Source organism: Macaca fascicularis, chromosome 13, assembly GCF_037993035.2.
Source record: "Macaca fascicularis isolate 582-1 chromosome 13, T2T-MFA8v1.1".
NCBI classification, from domain to species: Eukaryota; Metazoa; Chordata; class Mammalia; order Primates; family Cercopithecidae; genus Macaca; species Macaca fascicularis.
The window spans coordinates 97681382-97704716 of record NC_088387.1 but is presented as its reverse complement, the minus strand read 5'-3'; the positions used below and the strand labels follow the sequence as shown (position 1 = coordinate 97704716).

At 38.0% G+C, this 23335-nt stretch overlaps 1 protein-coding gene across 1 annotated transcript in view; it reads left to right on the top strand.

The window, feature by feature from the left end:
* Nucleotides 1-23335, top strand: part of LOC141408272 (uncharacterized) — a 149283-nt gene that overhangs the window by 60343 nt on the left and 65605 nt on the right. Inside the window, exon 5 of the mRNA XM_074010893.1 lies at nt 6553-6688. Within this exon, the coding sequence (XP_073866994.1) occupies nt 6553-6688 (136 nt within the window). The remainder of the gene's footprint in view (nt 1-6552; nt 6689-23335) is intronic.

Sequence of the window (23335 nt, the reverse complement as noted above, 5' to 3'; positions counted from 1 at the left end):
TGTATGTAATGTGTTTTTCTCTCTCTACCTTTGCGATTTTTATCTTCGTTTTCAGCAGTTTGGCTATGATATATCCATGTATGTTTGTTTGGTGTGTGTGCTTTTGGTGTTTATTATGAAGGGTTCTTTGGGATTTTTTGGATCTCTGGTTTGTTGCCTTGGGTTCATTTGGGAAAATTCTTGACCATGATCTCTTCCCATATTTTTTGTGTCCATTATTTTTTTTTTCTCCTGGGAGTAGTAGACATTCCGATATAATTCAGCTCTTGAATACTCCAAATTGTATTTTTCCCCCCACTCTTTTTAACTTTGGTTTCATTCTGGATTGTTTTTATTGACCTGTCTGCAAGTTCACTTGTTCTTTCTTCACCCCTGTCCAGACTACTGTTGAGCCAGTCAAAGTGTTACTGAACTAAACTAAGTTTGTTTGCCTGTGTGCAGCGGAAAACTGTATTAGTCCATTTTCACGCTGCTGATAAAGACATACCCGAGACTGGGAAGAAAAAGAGGTTTAATTGGACTTACAGTTCCACATGGCTGGAGAGGCCTCAGAATCATGGCGGGAGGCGAAAGGCACTTCTGAAATGGTGGTGGCAAGAGAAAATAAGGAAGACGCAAAAGTGGAAACCCCTGATAAAACCCATCAGATCTCGTGAGACTTACTCACTATCACGAGAATAGCACAGGAAAGCCTGGCCCCCATGATTCAGTTACTTCCCCCTGGGTCCCTCCCACAACATGGGGGAATTCTGGAAGATACAATTCAAGTTGAGATTTGGGTGGGGACACAGTCAAACCATATCAAAAGCCAAACACCGAAGCAGCAGGTTTTTGTAGAGGGAAAAGTTTATTGCAAGGCCGCCAAACTAGGAGACAGGAGAGTGGCTCAAATCTGTCTCCTGAGCTGGGGCATGTTTTATAGTCAGATAGTAATGAGGCATGATCTAATTGGATCTTGCAGTGAGGTGGTACCTAGAGGTGTAATCTGATTCGATCCTGTCTTGGGGTAATGCCAGGGCTTGATCTGATTGGATCCTGAATCTTGCCATAGGCTGTCTGCTTCTTAATTCAGTCCCTGTTCCTTAGTCTGATCACTTAGGTTCCACTTGTGGTTGCGTGCTTGGTTTATCTGGGCATGCTCAGGTTGTGTGACATTCAACCTGGGGGTCCATGGCAACTGAAAAACAACTCACAACTTTGTTACATAAAAGTTGAATCAGACTGGGGTAGTGCAGTCTGAAAAAGGATTTTTCACCTCTGGTATCTTTTTGTTTTTAGCTTTCATATCTTTTTAAAATTTCCATCTCTCTGCGGAAAGGACAAGAGAGACTAAGGTGATCCTCTTTTGCTGCTGCCTCTTGTCAGGTTGTTTGTATTGGAGGCTGAATCAGTGTAATCAAGAGTTGAGCTGATTTTGGGTTTTGTCACCGTCATTACCCTCTCAGTGCACCACAAGCTTCATATTTCTCTAGCAGTTGGCTGCTGGTCCCTTGTGTTTAGAGAATGGCATGTCGCTCTACAAGATTTTTCTCTGTGTTCCTGTATCATCCTTATCTTCCAACAGTCTTTGCACATCTGTGCAACAGAAGTACCAATATTTCGTTACCCCTCTCCCAGGGATAGCCTATTGTTTGTTATTCAGTGCCATGCTTGTGGTACAGAGCAGGCTTCTCTTTTGTTCTGGTTCAGACTCAGTTGTATTCAGGTCATTTGTCCTGGGCATCAGTTGGGCTTTCTCAGCCTCAGCATTCCTGCCCTCTCTTTCTTGTGACCTGCCCTTTCTTCCATGTGTTTGTGGTAGGTCATGGACAGGAATATCCTTCTTTTCCCACAGTGGTGGTAGAAGTCTCTTTGGTATTGGTGCAGGATTTTCCTGCTCTGTACTCCACCATGGTGGCAGAGGTTCTTTTGCCTCTACCCCTCTCCTAGCAACATTATATCTTTCCCTGTCACATGACTGAGAGTGTTTGTCTATCTCTTCCCCAGAGGCAGAGGCATTTTGCTTCTGTTCTGCCCTGAAGCAATGGATTTTTGCCAGGACCTTTGGTTAGAGGATTTTCTGTTCTCCTAGTGGCTTGAGGCTTTTTTTCTGTGTTAGAGAACAGTTGGGGAATCAGGCTTCAGCCTTGTCCTAGACACCTCCTGCACACTTCCCCTAATGATGAGGGCTCTCTCTGGTTTCCTGTCCTACTATTATACTAATCTTTCTTGTGAGCACCCGGTCAAGGCACGTGGAAAATCTTGCAACTGAGTGAGAACTTTCCTTATGTCTGGGGTCCCCAGCTATTCTAAACTGACATAGAAGGTTACACTTGGTCTTTAAGAATTTGTTAAAATTTTAGCTAATTTTTTCTTTTACTATTGTATAGTGGCCACTTCTTTTTCTGTGACCTGCCGAAGGTCAGACAGTTTGTGTGTAGTCTTTGCTTGGAGGAGTTATCCCTCCAAGAAGAGGAATAAAATGTACTTGGAATTTTATTAAATTTGCTTGATTGCCTTGTGACCTCCACTCTTTGTTAGACCAAGAGAAGTTTTGATTTTATAGATAGGATTTTTTTTCTCATTAGGATGGAAATGACATTCTTTTGTGGCTTTCTGCATTCTAAGCAGAAATAGAACTACTTAGAGTTCTTGACAATTTAAAAATTCTGTTTATGCTGATCCTCCTTTAATGTTTTCCCTTTTCCCTCATCTGCCTCTTGATCACTTCATCTTTTAGGATTGAACCCCAGCTATTTCCTCCATGAAGCCTTTCCTGATTCCAATAAGTAGAATGGAGCATTCTTAACTGTGTCTCTTGTAGAACGTGTTTTATGTTTTTGCAGGCCCATTGAAACCCTCAGTGAGATTGGGCAGTTTCCCCTAAGATTTTGCAAGTTTATGAGCATAATGGTTGTTGAGTTTTTATATAGGATCATAGAGTAAACTTGAGATAAAAGATAAAATGACGTACAAGGAAGCTCGTATTTATTAATCAAATACAAATTTGTGAAATCACACCACAGAGGTTTCTGTGCTGTTTGTGTAGTTATTGCCTTTGAACTAAATTATTGTCAGAAATAAGACTTAAATTCATAAAATCTAATTTTTGAAAAATAGGGGAGGCCGGGCGAGGTGGCTCAAGCCTGTAATCCCAGCACTTTGGGAGGCCGAGGCTGGTGGATCACGAGGTCAGGAGATCCAGACTATCCTGGCTAACACGGTGAAACCCCGTCTCTACTAAAAATACAAAAAAATTAGCCGGGCGTGGTAGCGGGCGCCTGTAGTCCCAGCTACTTGGGAGGCTGAGTCGGGAGAATGGCGTGAACCCAGGGGGCGGAGCTTGCAGTGAGCCGAGATCGCGCCACTGCACTCCAGCCTGGGAGACACAGCGAGACTCCGTCTCAAAAAAAAAAAAAAAAAAAAAGAAAAAAAAAGAAAAATAGGGGATTCGTTATACAAACTAGTATATATTGACGCAATGGAATATTGTAGAGCTGTAAAACCAATGAAGAAACATTTCCTAACTTGGATATCCAGGACATACTGCTGAATAAAAAGTAAGATGCAAAACTGAACATTTTTTGTAAGAAGGCAGGAGGAATAAGACTGTATTTGTAGGTAAACGTCTTTGCGTAAAGCATTGCTGGAAGAATATACAAGAAACTAGTAAAAGTGGTGACCTACAGTAAGCAAGGGCAAAGTGACCTGCATATGGATGATGTGGGAATGAGGCTTCTTAGATATAGGTTTCCTTTTATATCATTTTGATTTTTAAATCATGAATATAGCATGTATTCAAACAATGAAAACCAATAGACATAACTATGTAGATATTGAAAGATAGGAAGATCTGAAAAATTCTTCAGAGCTGATAAAAATGTTAGTCTATGAAACAAAAACTGGATGTGAGATGCTTTTATTTTACATAAGCCAGCTTTCTTCAATGAGAGAGTGAATACAAAGTGTGGAAAATTGTGAAGGACAAGGTTTTATGAATCTGGCTCCAGATAGAGAAATATGTAAAAAGGTAGCTTTCTAGCACAATTAGGAAGGTTTTGGTTTTAGATGCAGTAGTAGTGTGGATGATCACTCAAAGTAGAAAGGAGCACTTTGTATAGGTAAAAACTGTAACAGAAGTACACAGTACGTGGAATGGGCAAGGCAGCCATTTCTTACTCCTGAAATCACCAGGAATACCCTTGGAATCTGATAAGATGTGTTTATTGTCAGAAAAAATAGATGAAAATACTAAGAATATTCTTATCACAAATTAAAACGTGTAAAGAAACAATAATTACTTAAATAAATTGTAGCTCAGAGACCAACCTTATGGGCAAACAAATGAAATATAAAAGAAGAAACTTTGTAAACCAAAGGATGATGAGAATTCCTTAATGTTGCTGGGAAAAACTGGTTGGTAATTTGAAATGCAGGTCAGTTTAGAGCCAAATCTCATTCTGTACATTATATGAAATGAAATACCGAGAAGATTAGTCCATAGAAAAATGAAAATCAGAGTATTATCTACTATTATTAAAGGGGGAGGAATTTCAAAGCAGAGAAATAATAAAAGATATGAAAAATGCAATGATGGGCAAATCCATCCACCTGAAAATAAAATCTTCTGTATTAAGGGCCAGCGATAAGACTGGAGAACGTGTTAAAAGTAAGCAAGATAAATAGTACAAGTTGAGCAACCCAAGTTTGAAAATCTGAAATCTGAAATGCTTCACATTACAAAACTTTTTGGATGCTGACATGCGCACAAAGGAGCATTTTGAATTTCAGATTTTTGGATTTCAGATTCTCAACTAGTAGGGGTAGAGTGGCAGAAGTTTGGGAAAAAGGCAGTGTGAATTATGGGAGAAGGACCTAATTAATGGTGCATTAAGGGTTGCTGCACAGCATTCGGTGTCTAGTTGAATTTTGAGACCATAATTTTATAGCAGGATCAAGTCACATGGTTGTGTGATTGTTCTCTAGCAGGCAATTGGATTAGGAGTTTGAGGGTGGTGAAGCTGAAGCAAGAAATAGCATACTATGTGGATTTATAGTTGGGGAGATAACCAAGATTTTGAAACTGGAGATAACAAGCAACTAGAATGGAGAAAGAGTAGGTAGAGTGCATCCAAGGGAATGAGTCTAGACTCAGGTTAGAAAAAATAGAGTGAGATTTTGAATGATAAATTGAAGAAGAGGGTCATACAGCCAGATGGGACATCACAGGGAAGGAAGGAAATTGCTTGTGAGGATCTGGAAGTGTCACTCTGGAGAATTTTGTCTCTACCGTGTTATCCTTCACTCTAAAGCATTATTTTCGAGAGCCAGATTTAGCCCAGTGGTTGAAAGAGTTGGTCAGGATGGTCAGTGATGAGAGTTGGCCAGTGAGTCGTCAGAGTTGGTCATCATTCTCAGTGATGAGAATGTATAGATGATCTGTTTTACTTACGTAAGAGGGATTTCCAGAGGTCCTTGTGGAAAAAGTTGGAAGCAAGGGTAGCAGTGGGAGACCAAATGGAGTAGATGAGAAAGCATAACTGGGGGCGTGCAAATAGGACAGAGGGTAGTTGGCTAGAATGGTTTGTGTTTTGAATAAAGTCCAAGAGTGATAGGGGTAGGAGTCACAGGTAGAATTTACTAGCCCTACATTTCTGACCTGCGGTATAATGACCGTCTCTGGAGCCTGATCCACTGCCTGTCTTTGTGATTATAAAGAGAATGTTAGTAAAAAGCTTAACCCTGGGTGGTAAAACCTAAATTAGTTTGGCCTTAAATAGCAAAAGCCAGTAAAACTCTCTTTTTTTTTTTTTTTTGAGACAGGATCTCACTCTTTCACCCAGGTTGGAGTGCAGTGGTGTGATCCTAGCTCACTGCAGCCTCAACCTCTTGGACTGCAGCCATCCTCCTACCTCAGCCTCCAAGTAGCTGGGACTACAGGTGCATGCCACCAAGCCCAGCTAATTTTGTATTTTTTGTAGAAACAGAGTTTTGTCATGTTGCCCGGGCTGGTCTTGAACTCCTGAGCTCAAGCAGTCTGCCCACCTTGGCCTCCCAAAGTGCTGGGATTATAAGCATGATCTACTGTACCATTAATTTAGTAAAATCTAATTTGTAATATCCCACTTCCAGTGGCCTAGGATGGAATAATAGCCATGATATCAGGTGCTTTTTTATGACAGAGTTCTTCTGCTAGGAACCTTGTTTCCTTTTACTGTTCCACTTTACCTGAAACTGGATACTCAGGCTACTGCTGCTGGAGTGACTTCAGCAACTTCCCTGGAATACCAAGGCAAGCCCCAATTGATTGCATACCTCCTTTGGGGATCTGAGCTTTTAAAAAAGCCAGCAACTACCTTTTATCAACTTGATATATTTATCTATTATATCTTTAATCTTTAAATTAGTTTTTAAAAACTTGTTGGTGCTGACAAGAATGAGAATTGACATTTCTTGAATAACTAAAGCATCTGTGTAAGAATCTTTGTATGCTTACAAACAGTGGTGTGTCACAGTACCTAAAATCTGTAATGTTTTCAATGGCCCGATTGTGTCTTCTGTCTCCTGCTTTAGATCTATCCATACTAATGGAAACGTAACTGGAACTGACTCTGATGATAAAATCAAGGACCATCAAGCAAGATCATGCAGTAGGCAACTTTGCTTCCACATGAAGTTACCAACATTTAGAATTTCTACTTATTCTAAGGTATTTGAGACGCAATTTTACTTTAGTTTTGACTCCTTAGTAGTCATTTTGTAGTGTTGATTTCTAGATAATAGGTTTGGTGAGTTTAAAAGTACTTAATATGTTAGAATGCTTAGCTCTTAGAGAAGAGTTCACTTCCCTCCTTTCCCACTATACTCCCAAAGAAACCAACTGAGAAGTGATCCAGATTTTTTTTTTTTTCAAAAGCCTACAGTACTCAGTATTCCCATGTGGTCTCACAACCAAGTACTAACCAGGCCTGACTGTGCTTAGCTTTTGAGATCAGATGTGTTCAGAGTGGTATGGCTGTAGACAAGATTTTAAAGGGATCTATTTATTAAAATTAGGAAAGCATATCAATTATAAGAAATACATTAAGTGTAGATTAAGTCTCAGTAACTATATTAGAGGAACTGGAATAAATAAATATCAATTTCATAATTATTTACATTATGACCCTGAGAGAAACAACTGAACGCAGCACTCTGAGTCCACCTGCATGATGTCAGAGACCTTATTGATCTTCCTTTAGATGGTTTGAAACCTTTCTCGCCTTTCTTCCTAAATTTATTGTTAGGGATTTTCTATTCACCAGTATGTGTCACTGTTACTCTCTATAAGCTGTCCCTGTAGGACCTTTGGGAGCTAATGAATTACTTGGGCCAGAAAACCAAGATATTTAATTAAAGAATCAGGTGACACTTCCAAAATATGGGGTGGATCCCCACTTGAAAGACCACGTAAGACAAATAAAACAAAAAGGAAATACAATGTCAACAGAAAGCAAAACCAAAAATAATTCTATGTTTTCACGTAAATTACAAATAGGTAGAGTGACTTAGGTGTTTATTTAAAAACAAAATGTTTTTTATTTTAACTATATTTTTCCAAATAGGCAGAAAGTATGGAAACTATTTTAGGGGACAGGTCAAAGTTTGTTGATTTCTCTGAATATGTTACAGAGTTTTGTGAATTAATATTTTGCTAGAATATAGAGAAGGTAAAACCTGAGAAAAATTTAAATATGTATCACTTACTGCTAGGATTCTTAACTTTGTTCTGTTCTAGAAGACGACTTTGTAAAGCATAAATTCCAAAATAATAAGAATTCATGATATTGGAAATCCTTAATGTCATGGGCTCCTTGGGATGTCATTTCACTGAGTTTTGCTCGGGCCCACTGGGCCCACTCAGCCTGGCAGGCTGTGTGCAGCTCACACTATTGGCCTGGATCCCATGCCTGCCAAGGGTGAGCAGAGCAGTGAGGGGTGTGTGAGCAAGTGAGTGTGGGGTCTGGCCACTTTGCACAGCCAGGCACACTGGCTGTGGGGGGGCAGGCAGCTCCAGGCACCAGCATGGGCACTGGCTCCCTGCCAGCTGTGTCTGGACCAGGTGTATCACAAGCAGCTTCCCTGGCTGGCACCAGGGAATGCAGTGGTCCCCGGAAGCTTGGAGATGCCAGGATCTGCAGAACCCTAAAGAGTATGTCAAAGCCTTGGCTCGAGGAACTCCTAGGTCTGGGCTCTCTGAAGGGCTGCAGCTCTTCTGTCTTCTTGTCACCCTCAATGTGGCAAGCAAGGAGCGTATTTCAGTCCTGTTTGTGTTACAGCTCTTTCAACCTTGCTATTCAATGTGTCCCAACTTCTTGTCCCACACCCAGGAAGAATAAGGTACATGGATAAATGGAGGGTGAGCGAAGTGAACAGGAACTTTATTGAGCGATAGAACAGCTCAGAGGAGACTTGCAATGGATAGCTCCTTTCTGCAGCCAGGGTGTCCCAATGAGTGCTCAGCTTTCAGCAGAGAGAAGACCATGGAGTTGGAGTCGGTAGCACCTGGTCATCCCATCCTCTCCTCAACTTTCAGCAGAGAGGAGACCCTGGAGTGGGTGGCCCCTCTCTGCAGCTGGTCATCCTATCCTTTCCTTGAATTTGGCTGAATCCAGGGTTTTTATGGGCGTCAGAGGGGTTGAAGTACATGCCAATTGGTTCATGAGTGGTCCCAGAAAAAGCACCGTAAGTTTCCATTCCAGTCCACGGGACTGGCAGCCTGGCCCCCAGGCTTCAAGCATTCCCTGGTTTGAAGGTGAGGTTTTCAGGGACCTGCCCCTTTCTGCCCAGAAGCCTATCTGCCTCCTACCACTCTTCGTGGTGCCCAGGCTGTTCCTGCTTTGGAGCACCTGCAGACTAGCATCGAGCCTCTCCTTAGCCTCCCTCCCGTGCTCGTCAGCACCCACCCAGCTGGGTTGCAACAGTGCCTGGCCTTGGCCTCAACTTTGAGATTGAAGCAGGTACTGGGAGCAGGAAGAGGCCAGGCAGTGGGAGTAAGCACTTCTGAGCCTGCAAGGGCATGGGGGGCCTTCCTGGGTCCCCAAGAGTGCAGAGAAGTCTGGGTCCACAGTGGTGGCTGGGCAGTTGCAGCTGCACCCAGAAGGGCAGGCCTTCTGCCTGCTCCCAGCCCCTGCCGGCCCAGTGGAGCACACAGCCCTTCCTACACTTACCCCACTGCAGCCGCTCTAGATGGGCCGCTGCTGCCATCAGTAAGACTGCCTCAGCTACCAGAAATGGATTACCTCCTGGAAGGGGTTAGTGTAATTGAGCAATTTTTGCTAAAGAAAAATTATCTCAAATCAAGTAGCAGATGAAAAAGAGGTTACTTTGATGATAAGTTTTGAAATGTCCCTGGCAACGAGTAAATGTATTGTACTTTTCTTTGTTTGCTTGATGTCATTTGAACTCAAATAGTAATGATGATTAAATATATAGTTTGTCTTAGTACCAGAGCCATTTTACTTGTTTTTAGGTGTATCTTTTCTCCTTACTTTCACTTAGGAACATTAGCGGAATGCCCAAGCTTTGTAAAGAATGATTCTAGATATGGGGAAGAATATAAATCATTCTGTAACTTCGTTATAAATGAAATTGAAGATGTCTTTTATTCAGAATGCTTACTCTTGGGCTAGGAAGACTGGATACACCCATCCGAAACCATTTATGTGCAGTCATAGAATGCGCACATCAAGTCATAATCTAGAGTCCCTTTCTAAGTAATATACTTAAGTTCTATATTCAGACCTTAACAAAAGTAAAGATTAGGGAATAGGAAGTTTTCATCAATTGAGTTTGGTAATTGGTTGTGTGAAAGTGCCATATAGCCTAAATTAGGTTGCTTAAATTTTTAAATTAGGAATTTCTTCTTTATCAGTTTCTTTTTTTGAGACAGAGTCTCATTTTGTTGCCCAGGCTAGAGTGTGTGGTGGCATGATCGTGGCTTACTGCAACCTCCGCCTCCTGGGTTCAAGCAATTCTCCTCCTCCCCAGTAGCTGGGATTACAGGTGTGCGCAACCACACCTGGCTAATTTTTGTATTTTTAGTAGAGACGAGTTTCACCATATTGGCCAGGCTGGTCTTAAACTCCTGGCCTCAAGTGATCTGCCTGCCTCGGCCTCCCAAAGTGCTGGGATTACAGGCATGAGCCTCTGCACCTGGCCATTTATCAGTGTCTTATATCTCCTCACTGTTTTTCAGATGTTCACAGAGTGATAGCCCCTATTCATATTTTTCATTTTCCATTTTGAAAATGAAGTGAAAAATCTCACAAATTTGTGCTTGGAAGAGTATACATTTGAACTTCAGATTTAAAGAATATGGCATTTTGTTGTTTTGGGGGATAAGAGCAAAATCAATACGTGAGACGGTAAGTTAAGGCCCTAGAACATTTGCAAAGTTATATGTCCTGGATTACAGTTTACATTAAGTTAAAATGATACCTTTTTAAAATGTTTTGTCTGAACTCAGTAAAACATTTGAAAGCAAATTTTGGCAAGTTATATTAAGGGAATGGATATTCCCTGCTATAGTTTTTTCTGTGCTATGATGGAAAGAGCAGAAGCTTTACTTTCATGCTACCTTGGGAGAACTGAATTAATATTTCTTAGTTTCCTTTTCTGTAAGAATTAATTTTTAGAGGTGATGAAGAATGAAATGTGTGTGAAATAATGAAAAATAATGCTTCTTAATGTGAAATTAATGAATGTTGTTGCTAAGACAGGGAAGTACACATTACTGTATCATTCAGAGGTATCCTTTTCACAGCAAAAAACAGGTCTACTCACTATTGAGAAGCTTGTAAAACCAGTTTCAAAGTTAATAGCAAGTATTATGCTTGCAGAGAAAGTAAAATGAGTTTTTGGCACAAATCCTTTATCAAAGACATACCATCTGGAAAAGCAATTACTGTCATGTGCACATGCCAGTATTTTGTTTTTCAGCTGGATGAAAGCACTGATGTACAGAGGATATACTAGTGCTTGATACAGGTGTGTTACTGTTTATCACTGAAGAATCACTATAGCAGAATAGTTTTATGTTTTGTTTTTGGTCAGTTGTTTTTTTTACGCCATTATAGCCTAGAAAAGCTGCATTGTGTCCTTCTGATCAAAGCACCAACAACTATAGCTGCAGGAAATGGTCTACTTGCCTTTTAAGTAAAAGAAGTTGCAGCAGGATATCAATTCATATCCCACTTTTTTCAGAGAGGAGAATTGGCATTTAGTAATGTGACTTTTTGTCATGATTTAGTGTTGAATAAAATAGTAAAACTTGTGAATGTAAGCAGTTTTGGCCACTAAAGCCACCTCTTTTCAGTTTTATGACAAAATAGCAGCAATAGTATTTTGCTTTTTCACAGTGGTATGCTAGCTATATAGGAGGAAAGGGCTTACATGTTTGTTAATTAGTTTTTTAGTAAAATGAGATAAATACTTGCTACTGATATTGTCATTTCTATGATTTCAAGGGACCTAACTTACCTAGTAGCTGTGATATTTCAAATAGTCTCAACTTACAACTTTGTATTCGTGATATCATGAATTTCAGTGTTAAGGATGAAATATGAAGATTTTGTAAAAGTCTGAATTATGGTGCAAAATAATTCAATCTCTGAGAGTTTGACCGTATCCTCAAACTTGATGGTTTTACTAATTTATTATTTTTTTTAATGAATTTGAGCCAGGCATGGTGGCTCACGCCTGTAAACCCAGCATTTTGGGAGGCCTAGGCAGGTGGATCACAAGGTCAGGAGTTCAAGACCAGCCTGGCCAATATGGTGAAACCCCGTCTTTACTAAAAATACAAAAATTAACCGGGTGCAGTGGCAGGTGCCTGTAATCCCAGCTACTCAGGAGGCTGAGGCAGGAGAATCGCTTGAACCCGGCGGGTGGAGGTTGCAGTGAGCCAAGATTGTGCCACTGCACTCCAGCCTGGGCAACAAAGTGAGACTCTGTCTTAAAAAAAAAAAAAAAAAAGAAAAAGAAAAAAGAAAATTTGTATTATACACGTCTAAAAACCACAACCAAATTTTGAAATAGAACATGAAGAAATACTTTCCATAGTCAAAATGCAAGTAGAAAGTAGATTAGGAATCCTTTTTTCAATTTCTCAAGTTGAAGCACTTAATTTCCAGCTTTAAGTGGTATATACTTTTTTTTTTTTTTAGCATTCAAAGGAATGCTGAAATTAAAAATCAGTGAGAAATCTTGCTATGTAATTTCTGGGTCCATATTCAATCATAATATTCAGGCTGTATAATGCCACTGATTTATGATTTATAATTAGAGATTTTTATTTAGTAAAAATAAAGAACAAGAAAGAAACCAGCTGAATATGAAAATTGGTTTATGGTTCAATCTGATTCCAGATGTGGGGTTTGAACATCTTGCAGTGAAGTTATCAAACACTAATAGGGTTGTGACAAGACAACTCAGGTGCTTAATTGAATGGGCTCTGGTTGATCAAAGAAGATGAGACAATCTGAGCATCAGTAAACATTAACTGCAATATAATGAACCATATCAAATATGTTTAAATCCATGAGTTCATAATGATACTTTAAAAAGTCATTAGTTTTCTTCAGAGTATGCTAAGGAGCCAACTATACTTCAGAGCAACTAAATAGTTGCAGAGAGGAAGTTTCTTTTCTCAGATAGAATAAAACATCACCATTTTCTAATGAATTCCTGGACCTAAGCAAAGATCATGAATGGCTGCTAACAGCACAGGAAGAAACGGATATTAGTTTTCTCTTAATGAAAGTTCACAGGGCTGCCCATGAAGTGTTCTTGCCAAAAAAGTTGAACCTGAATCTGATCAAGTCTCTAGCTCTGTACCGGAAACACAGAAGACAGAGAAACATATTAAGTGACACCATGTGAATGCAGTTAGCAAAATATAGGTTATGGGGAACTCTTAGAGACATATGACTTGTTGTTTTTCAACAATCAAATTGTAGGGACAAAAAAGAGAAATGGAGGAGGAAACCGTAGATTAACAGCAATGCCTGGACTTTGAGTCTAGATTTTAATAAACATTTACGAAATAGGGAAATTTTAACATTGACAAGATATTTGATATTAAAGAATTATTGTTAATTTTTAGGTGAGATGATAGTATGTAGTTATGTATTTTTTAAAAGCCCTTACCTTTTAGCGACACACAATGAAATGTTGGTGTAATGAAAGATATGCCTGGACTCCTGCTTCATTACTATCTGGAGTACAGGGGAGGTTGTGGGTGAGGATTAAGTAAGATTGGCCATTAGTTGATCATGCAACTAGACACTTGTGATTTGGGGGACAGCGCGTGAGGGGGTGGGAGTAATTCTTGATAATATTCCGTAAACTTTTTTGAAAAACTCCATAGGAAAAAGGTCCAAAAATACAGTTGAATTATGTGTATTTAGCAACCTGCTGAATCATATTTCTAATAATTTCTTGAGTCTGTTGAGTGTACTATATAGAAAATCCCATTGCCTATAAGGGACAGTTTTCCTGTATAGTGCTTACTATTTACCAGGCTCTATTCTCAGCAGTTTATACATATTTACTCTTTAGATCCTCACAAGAATGCTTATGAAGTAGATGTTAACTTGCAAAGGTTACCCAGGTGCTATGTTTTAGAGCTGGGATTTGTATCCAGACTTTCTAGCCCTAGAGTCTATGCCTCTCTGGTTTTTGTATCTCTCTTTTATAACTTTTTATTTTTAATCCCTCTACTCCAGTCCTTACACCTTTTATTTCTTTTGTTTCTCTTAGTGCACTGGCCAAGGAGTTCAGCTTTTAAAGACCAGTTTTTGTTTATAATTTTGATTTTGGAAGTTGTCTTAATACTTAGGGAATCCAGAGTCCAGCTGACTTTGCTCCTTTACAAATACAAGGTACTTACTAAGAGGCTAGAATTAGCTTACTGTGTATCCAGAAACCAAAGGATCAAGTGTATTAGAACAGTGTTTAGTATTTTTTATTTTATTTCTCTTCTAATCTGTAAGCAGCTCATTCATGGCTCATTTTACTTTTAATTACTTGATTTTATTGGTATTACTTGCTGAATTTCTTTCTGATACTTAGATAAACTTACTCCTTCCTCCCCTTAACTCCTACACGTGTTATGTAATTACCTCCTGCTTGACTTTACATGGATTACATGAGATAATCTTAAAGCACTTAGTACACAGTTTTGCACATAATAAGTATCTAGTAAATATGCTTTTTGGTTTAAGAGACAGTCACTTCATACTTTTGATCAAAAATTGTTCTTTATTCTTTAGGTAACTTTTGAAATGGGGTGGGAAGAATATGGCTTAGTCACTTTAAGAAGTCCTAGGCCTGGGACAGGTGGGTAAAACTCGATAATGTGTTAGGGTGGTTTAATGAGTAATCTCTGTGTTCTCTGCAAGGAACTTTTTAATGATAGGCTCTGAGTTCAAGAAAGATTACTCACTTGAGTTGGTTTCCAAAAGAATACTTGTCTATTGGGGATGAAGTGGGAACAATTTAGGGAAAACGTGGCCTGTCCCAACTTCTTGAGTTTTTTGGTTCCTCTTGAGCCAACTGCAAAGGACGTTATGACATAGTAAGATACTACAATTCATGAAAGGAGGCACATAGGCACTAGTAAGAAAGAAAACTTTTGATTTCATTCGTATGAGAGAAGGATCACAATTACAGGTAACTTTTTCTTGAAGATTATGGAAGGTGACTATCTGAAGACCTGGGATAGCTAGTTAAAAGTTGTGTGGCTCACGCCTGTAATCCCAGCACTTTGGGAGGCTGAGGCGGGCGGATCATGAGGTCAGGAGATCAAGACCATCCTGGCTAATACGGTGAAACCCCGTCTCTACTAAAAATACAAAAAATTAGCGGGGCGTGGTGGTGCGTGTCTGTAGTCCCAGTTACTCGGAGGCTGAGGCAGGAGAATAGCGTGAACCCGGGAGGTGGAGCTTGCAGTGAGCTGAGATGGGCAACTGCACTCCAGCCTGGGTGACAAAGCCAGACTCCGTCTCAAAAAAAAAAAAAAAAGGTTGTGGTATTTTTCTTTGCTCCATCACCTCCCTCTCTCCACCTGAGCTGCACCTGTTATTTTATATAGGAGTATACTGAAGCAACCTTTTAACATATCTTTAATTGTATTTTTGAAAGTGATGTTAAAGTATTTAGAAACTAAAGACTGTGGCCACACAAAGTATCTTTTATTTTCCAAAGGCCAGTTATTATTGTTGAGTGGCATTGCTATTGAAATTGCATTACCAATTACTTGACTGTGTTAAAGAAGGGGATTTGCTTTTGGGGGCCCATAGGTTATTGATAATATTTTTTTGAATAATAAATGTGTATGACAGAAACCCACTCTCAGATCTAATCATGAAATGAAATGCTTTCCAATGAAATCTGGATGTTCTGGAAGCCAAAAGGTGATATATAAGAGGAAGCATAGTTGAGAGGTGCTGAATTTAACTTTTGTTATCAGTTACTTGGTGAAGGCATTGAAATGTTTATTGCTTTGAAGATTATCTTAAATGAGGAGGCATAGTTAATGTGGTCTATACAGAATGTGAGATGAAGTGAATTTAAGGGAAAAGAAAGCGGATATGAGAAAAACAAAAATATAAGAAAATAGCTAATATTTAGTGATTGCTGTGTATCAAGCACTATGATAGATATTTTGTACATATTTTCAGATACTGTCCCAATAACCATTTAGGTGTAAGTTACTAAACATCTATTAAAGTTTTTGAGAATTTTTGACATTTCTTGAAATTAGAAATTCCTTACATTATTAAGAAACACTCTTTGGTTGACCTTTGCCAGCCCAGCAAACCCAGAGTTAGATTAGGTGCAAAATTGAGAATCTCTGTCCTTACTCTTCATATCGTATGGATGCATTTAATGCTAGTAAAAATTGTAAGCCTGAATAAATGTAGTGTAAAACCTGCATTGATGATTTGGGGTTTATTTAGTTACTTATGAAGCTTTTATCTAAATTTGGGATTAAGTTGATTTTTCCAGTTTTCCAGTTAATGCAACATTTAAAAAAAGTTTTAGATTAAACCACAAAGGAAAACCTCAGTAAATTCCAGAAAAGCTGAAACTACGTATGTCCATTCTCTGACTACAACGGAAGTTTAAAGTGTACAACTTTAACCATTTGGACAAATCAAACAGAAAAATTGCTTAAATAAATGTAGGGTCAAACAGGAGATCACATATACAATAACTGGTCATTTAGCACCTGAAATGAGATTCAGGCCAAGACTCATACTGTGCTTAGAAGTAGATTAATAGTCTTTGTTAACTTCACTGTTAATGAATGAAATAAATGTACTAAGTACTAAACCTTAGAATTTAGTAAAACAAACAACAAAATAAATGCCTAGTTTCTGAGAAAGGGAAGATACTAATAAGATAAAAGCAGAAATAGGTGACTTAAACAGAAACCACAGAAATGAAAAATCTAAAAGCTGTTTCTTAGGGTTGAAAAACAAAATGGAAAAATATCTGACAAATCTTACTAAGGAAAAGATGGAAAACCAAAATTAAGTTTATAAAGCAGATATAAGAATAGAACAGATATTTTAAAAATAGTGAGTACTATTTATTAACTCTAAGCTGATTTATTTGAAATGAATCACGAAACACCCAAGCTGATTTAAGAAAAGTTGGTCTGGGGCTACATCCAGCTAGCTCCAGAACCAATTTTTGCCGGTTAATTCTTTTTAGTTTTCAAGGAACATATAATTCCTATGGTGAGAACTATTTTAGAGATTATAAAAAAGATGGAAATATGCCCAATTAATATTATAAAATCAGTATAACTCTCTTAATGGTTCAGCTGAGAAGAACTCTTTTGGGGGAGTTTACTGTTTTTTTTAGTTTCTATTGTAAGAACAGATTTTTCTTGAAATTAAAACAATTGAGAAAAGAAAAAAACCAGAAGCTCAAAACTTAAAGATATCGTTTATATTTATTAACGTATTTACCATTGCTGGCACTCTTCTTTGTATAGATCAAAATTTGAATCTGATATTCTTTTTCTTCTGCCTAAAAATCATTTCTCTGAGTGCATAATCTGCTGGTAATGGATTTGTCTCAGCCTTTGTCTAAAAACATTTCCACCTTCATTTGAAATATATTTTAACAGGGTACAGAATTTGAGGTTGACAAGTTTCCCCCCCCTTCCAATCTTGCTCCATTGTTTTCTTATTTGTATAATTTCTGATGAGAAGTTTGCTGCCATCCATACCTTTCTTTTTCTGTACACAATCTTTTTTCCTCTTCTGGCAGTCTTTAACATTTCTTTCCTCCCAGTCACTGGTTTTCAACAATTTGATTATGATAATTGTTGGTATGGTTTTCTTTGTTTATCCTGCTTGGATTTTGTTGAGCCTCTTATGAATCTGTAAGTTTCTGGTTTTGATAGCATTTGAAAAAATTATGCTCATTATTTCTTCAAATAAGTTTTTTTAAATCTTTTTTTCCCTCTGTTTTTTGGACCTCAGTTACATTGATCTTAGCTTGTTTGTATGTTGCTGCAAATCAGTGGTATTCGCTTCCATTATTTTTGTATTTTTCTCCTTTGTGCTTCATTTTGGTTATCTTCTATTGCTATATCTTCAAGTTAGCTAACCATTAAATCTGCTGTCGATCCTATGCAGTGTATTTTTCATTTCAGATTTTGTATTTTTAATTTCTGGAAGCTCCAGTTGGGCCTAAAAAAAATCTTGCACTTCTGTGTTCAACACTTCCATGTCTTTCTCTGCTTTTTTGAGTGTATTAAAAATATGTATAACTATTTTGGCATCTCTGTTTGCTATGCTCTCTGTCAGTTCTGGGTCTATTTTTATTGATTTGTTATTCTCCTGGTTATAGGTCATATTTATATGTCTGGTAAATTTTGATTGTCAGACATTGTGAATTTCATGTTACTGGATGTTAGGTTTTGTGATAAAGAGGCTTTTTTTTTTTTTTTTTTTGAGACGGAGTCTCGTTCTGTCACCCAGGCTGGAGTGCAGTGGCGCAGTCTCGGCTCACTGCAACCTCCGCCTCCTGGATTCACGCCATTCTCTTGCCTCAGCCTCCTGAGTAGCTGGGACTACAGGTGCCCGCCACCACGCCTGACTAATTTTTTGTATTTTTAGTAGAGACGGGGTTTCACCGTGTTAGCCAGGATGGTCTTGATCTCCTGACCTTGTGATCCACCAAAGTGCTGGGATTACAGGTGTGAGCCATCATGCCCGGCCAAAGAGGCCATTCTTTTAAGTAATGTTAGTCTACATTTTGGCATGCAGTTAAATTTTTTTTTATGCCCTTTAAGACTTGTTTTGTTTTAAGGAAGCTTTGTTAGGGTGAGTCTGGAGCAGTGAGTAGACTTTTCTCCTAGAGCTAATTTAGAAGTTGATTTCCTTCTGAGGACTTTACATGATATTTCATGGATTAGGAGGTCTTTTCACTCTACCCTGTTGGAATACAAACTATTCATAACCTTGTTTGAGAGTTTCAGAAATTCTTTGGCCTTTTTTTTTTTTGGTTTGCTAGTCCTTTCTCCAACCTCAGGTGGTTTCCTTCCACACAGGACATATCAGCACTCTCCCAACAGCTTGTGGGAACTCCTTTGCATGTCTCCAAGGCACTGTCTCTGTATGTAGTTTCTTTCTCTCTGTTAGGCTAGTCCACAAATTCTGGCTGCCTTGGCCCCACTGTCAATCTTAGTGACCTCAACTCTTTGAGACTGTGAGGTTCTGTTTAAGCCCCATCTCCCCTCTGTACACTACATCCTGTAAACTGTTTCAAGGGTGTGAGGTCAGGCAAATGTAGGACTCACATCATTTTTTCATCTTTTCTCAGGGATCCCACTCTTGCTCTGACTGTTATCTAATATCTGAAAGCCATTGTTTCATCTGTTTTATCCAGTTTTCTGGTAGTATAAGCTGAGAGAGCAAATCTAATCTCTGTTCCTCCATCATGGCTATTTGTGGAAATTCTTGATTAACTTCTTCTCCTCCTTTTTCTGTGGATTAAGATGTGGGTCTAAGTTAAAGAAGTTAAGAAACAAGTTGGTTTGATCTCAGTGTTTCAGGTATTTGGCTTACCAGTAACTGAGGCAGAAGAGTCTCCAAACTCTTTGATGACGATAAACAAATGATTTCACCTCATGCATTCCCCTCTCACTTTCACTGTCTGGAACCTACTGCAGTAGTAGGGTGGTTGATCAAGAATTATGGTATTCTGAGTTTTGGTCTATTGCCACATAGTTTAAATAAGTTCTTAGTACTTTTAACTGAATTAAGACCCATACTTATTTGCTTTTTCTCAGCTATTTCTGTTTGCTGGTATTTACTTTTAATTTTATCAGATTTTTTTGTTTGTTTCTGTTAGTTGCTAGTTTATCTAACTGGTTGTCATTTTTCAGCTGGATTATATTTTCTTTATATATTTTGTATTTTTCTGCATCACAGTAATGTTTAGGCTCTTGAAAGTGTTTGATCTTCATGCATTATATCTTTAGTTTTGTTATGTGTTTTTCTAATCTTGCTTGTCTCTACTCAAATGAATGAGTGAATAAATTAGTAACCGAATAAATGTAGACACATATACTCACACACAAAGTGCATTTTCTCAATTCAAACACTATTAATTGTGACATATACCACAGGTTTAATATATTTTCATGAAAAAAGAAACATTTAGTTTATTTTTTAAATCCTTAAAGGTTTACTGACAGAAGTATCCATTTATCCATTTATCCATATGACTTCTACCTCATCTTTTTGGGAATCATAAGATTGAGTCTGATTGTCTTCCAAATTCTGACATGCTGCTTTTCCTTACCTGTGCTTGCTTTCTTGGTCTCTTTACACATTATAATTGCCAGTATAATTTTGAGTCATATGAGAAATGTGTAGAATTTAACTGCTTTTCTTTCTGGTTGAACTCATGGTTTCAGTTTTTTTATAGATAAGCCGTGAATTAAATAACTTCCTTTTTGAGTCAGCTGGAAACTTTTGACAGATTGATATCCAGTACTTGGGTGATAGTACTTTGTAAAATGCAAATTAGTCCCACCAGTGTCTTCCAGCTCTGATTATTCTATGATCTGTTTTGAGAGATTGTGCAATTTTTACTGCTTTTAATTGCCCTTGCTTGGCTTGCAACAGACAACTTTTGCATCACAATAGCTTTTTATTTCAGTGCCTTGTCACGGTTCAGTCTTTCTGAAAACATTTTCGAGCAAGTTATGCTTTCAGATTTAAGTTAAAATTCAACTACATCTGAGTTTACCTATGCAGCTAACTCAGCTGTGGTCATAGTTGGATTGACAGATACCTTCCTTGGGAATGTATTTTCTATAGGTTCATACATGGGTGGGCAGTGACGTACCTCACAACTTACTCTTTTGCTTGGCTACTGGCAAATTTTTTTGGATTTTGATTCTGATACTTCTAGTTTCAGAAACCTGAAAATAATTATTTTAAGAAAAGCAAGTATCTTTAGTATTGAGAAAATCTAGTTTAGTAATTTAGTATACAATGAGCAAGCATAAAATCTGTCAGTGGTAGAATTGTTTAATAAGTTTTGGGATGATCAGATAGCAGTTAGGAAAGTTCGTGTAGAGCCTTTTCATATGCAAATGTTATGGTTGACCTTTTTAAAATGGAAAAACTAGTGAAACTGCAAAGAATAGTAATCTTCTAAAGTAAGAAGACTGTAAAGAAGTGATTATAAAAAGTTAAGCACATCTGTATGAAGAAAACCAACACAATTAAAACTAAAAAGAAAAATAACAAGTGGAAAACACAGATATGACCTTACATGATTATTGTAGTATGAAAATATTTACGACACTAAGATTCCAGCAACTACATTAATAAAGGACATGCCCATTAGCTCATAAGGAAAAGAGTTCAACCTCATTGGTAATTAAAAACAATAGTGAATAACTTTTTTTATGCTTATTGAGTAACCATAATAAAGAAGTCCATAGGGAATCAAATACTCATGCATTGCTTTTGGAATTGGAACAACTCATTTGAGAGGTAGTATGGTAGTGTATATCTTAAAAGCCATAAACATATCTAAGGGCATGGATTAATGATCTTGCTCTTGGGAATTGACCCTAAGTAAATAAAACAAAGAATAAAAAAAACTATTTTAGAGCTGCATTCACAATGATTACTTGTCATAGTAAAAGCTGAAGACAACCTACTTGGTCAACAGGGAAAATTTTGATATGTTATGCTAAATTAACACCTGAATAGTTCATATTCATTTCATCTAAGTGTAAGCACTGTGACAACAGGGACTGTATCTTTTCTTTTGTTCTCTGCTGTAAAACCAGTGCTTAGAAAAGCTTGGCGTGTGGTGGGTACTGAAAAATTATTATTAGTTTTTTTTTTTTAAATGAGCAACAGAATAATATTGAGTTAAAAAAGAATTTAAACATACACATACAGAACCTGTTCTCACATACCTTAATGAGTAAGGGAGAGGGGAAACAAGTTGCTTGATGGAGTTTTTAGAGGAATTTGAACTGGGGTTTGCAAGTTTAGTAGGATATGGATTCTCTTGGGAGCCAGGAGGTGGGAGTGCTACTCCAGGAAGAGGGATTTATCTGAGGAAAGACCTGACAGTGGGAATTGACTGGAGAATAAGGCAGGAAGTTAGGCATTTGTAAGGACAGAATTCTGAGTGGACTTGTAGAGTTAGCTAATGAGGTGGGACTTTATTCTTCTGTATGAGAAATCATTGATGCTTTTTCAACAGAGTTTGATATTGAAAGAGCTATATAATTCAAGGAGTTAATCCACCTTTGCCATATAAGACAGGTTCACTCAGGGAGGTCAGTTAGACCAGGGGTCCCAAACCCTGGTGAGAGACTGTTGGAGTTCATGGTTACCAAGGTAGCTAGAGCTTGAGTGGCTAAGACAGTCACAGAGAAGTGAGCTTAGAAGTCTGAACCTTGTTTCCCTTAAGAGTTGTCACAGTTTAGTAAGCAACACAAACCAATAAGCAGGAAAGTTGAGCAGAAAGTGGCTGCTAACAAACTAAGAAGCTCAGCAGAGTTTTTGGCAGTTTCATGGTGCTAGAGATAGCGGCGTCCTGGTAAACACCCTAGGTTGAACAACTGCATCCTAGCGGTAAGAGTGAACCAGAAGTATACTAGGTCTTAATAAGATTGAAAACAAGCTTCAAGTTAGCTTGATCTCTGATTTGATTAGCTCCCACTGCCAACCAGAAAGTAAAGAAACTCTTCAATTGAAGATAAATTTCACATCCTTTATAGTTTTTAATGATACGGTGTTTGACATTGAGTCCCCAGATTCCAGACATGCCAAGAGCCAGGAACAAGAGAAAAAACAGATGCAAAAATAGACACAGATGATCAGGTGTGGACGTCAGTAAAAAAATATTGTGCCATTTCTTTCATTTCTCCTTTGTTTCTGTTGAGATGTCTGCTGTCATTTGAATTATTTTCTCTTATAGGTAAATTATCATTTCTCTCTTACTGTTTTTATTACATTTTCTATGTCTTAAGCTTTCAGAAGTTTAACTGTGATATGCCTCGATGTGGATTGCTTTGGGTTTATCCTGTTTGTGGTTCACTCAACTTCCTGAATCTGTAAATTTATGTTTTGCCAAACATGGAAAGTTATCTGGTTTTATTTCTAAGAGCACTTTTTCAGCCCTGCCCACTTTCTTCTTTCCTTGTTTGACTCCATGGCAGAAGATAGATCTTTTGTTATAGTCACATAGGTCCAGGCTCTAATTATTTGTTTTCAGGCTATTTTCTCTCTGTTGTTTAGACTGGATAATATCTATTGTTCTATATTCTGGTTCAGTGATTCTTTTCTCTGTCCCTTCCATTCTATTGTTGCATCCATCCACTACATCTTTTGTTTCACCTATTACATTTTTCAGTTCTGAAATTTCCATTTGGTTCTTTATATCTTTTCTTTCTTTGGGGTATGTTCTTTATATCTTGCTTGGTTTTTGAGACTCAACTATTTTGTTGTTTCAAGTATGTCTGTAATGGCTCCTTGAGTCATTTTTATGACAGCTGCTAAAAAATGTTTTTCAGATAATTTTAATACCTCCATCATCTTGGTATTGGCATCTGTGGATTGTCTTTTTTTTCATTCTGTTTGAGATATTCCTGGATCTTGGTATGATGAGTGATTTTTATTTGATACCTGGACATTTTTGGTATTACGTGCTGATGCTCTGGGTCTTATTTAAATATTCTGATTTAGTTGGCGTCCTCTGGCCCTGCCCCTACATGAGAAGGAGGGAAGCCTCATTACTATCCTGTCGGGATACA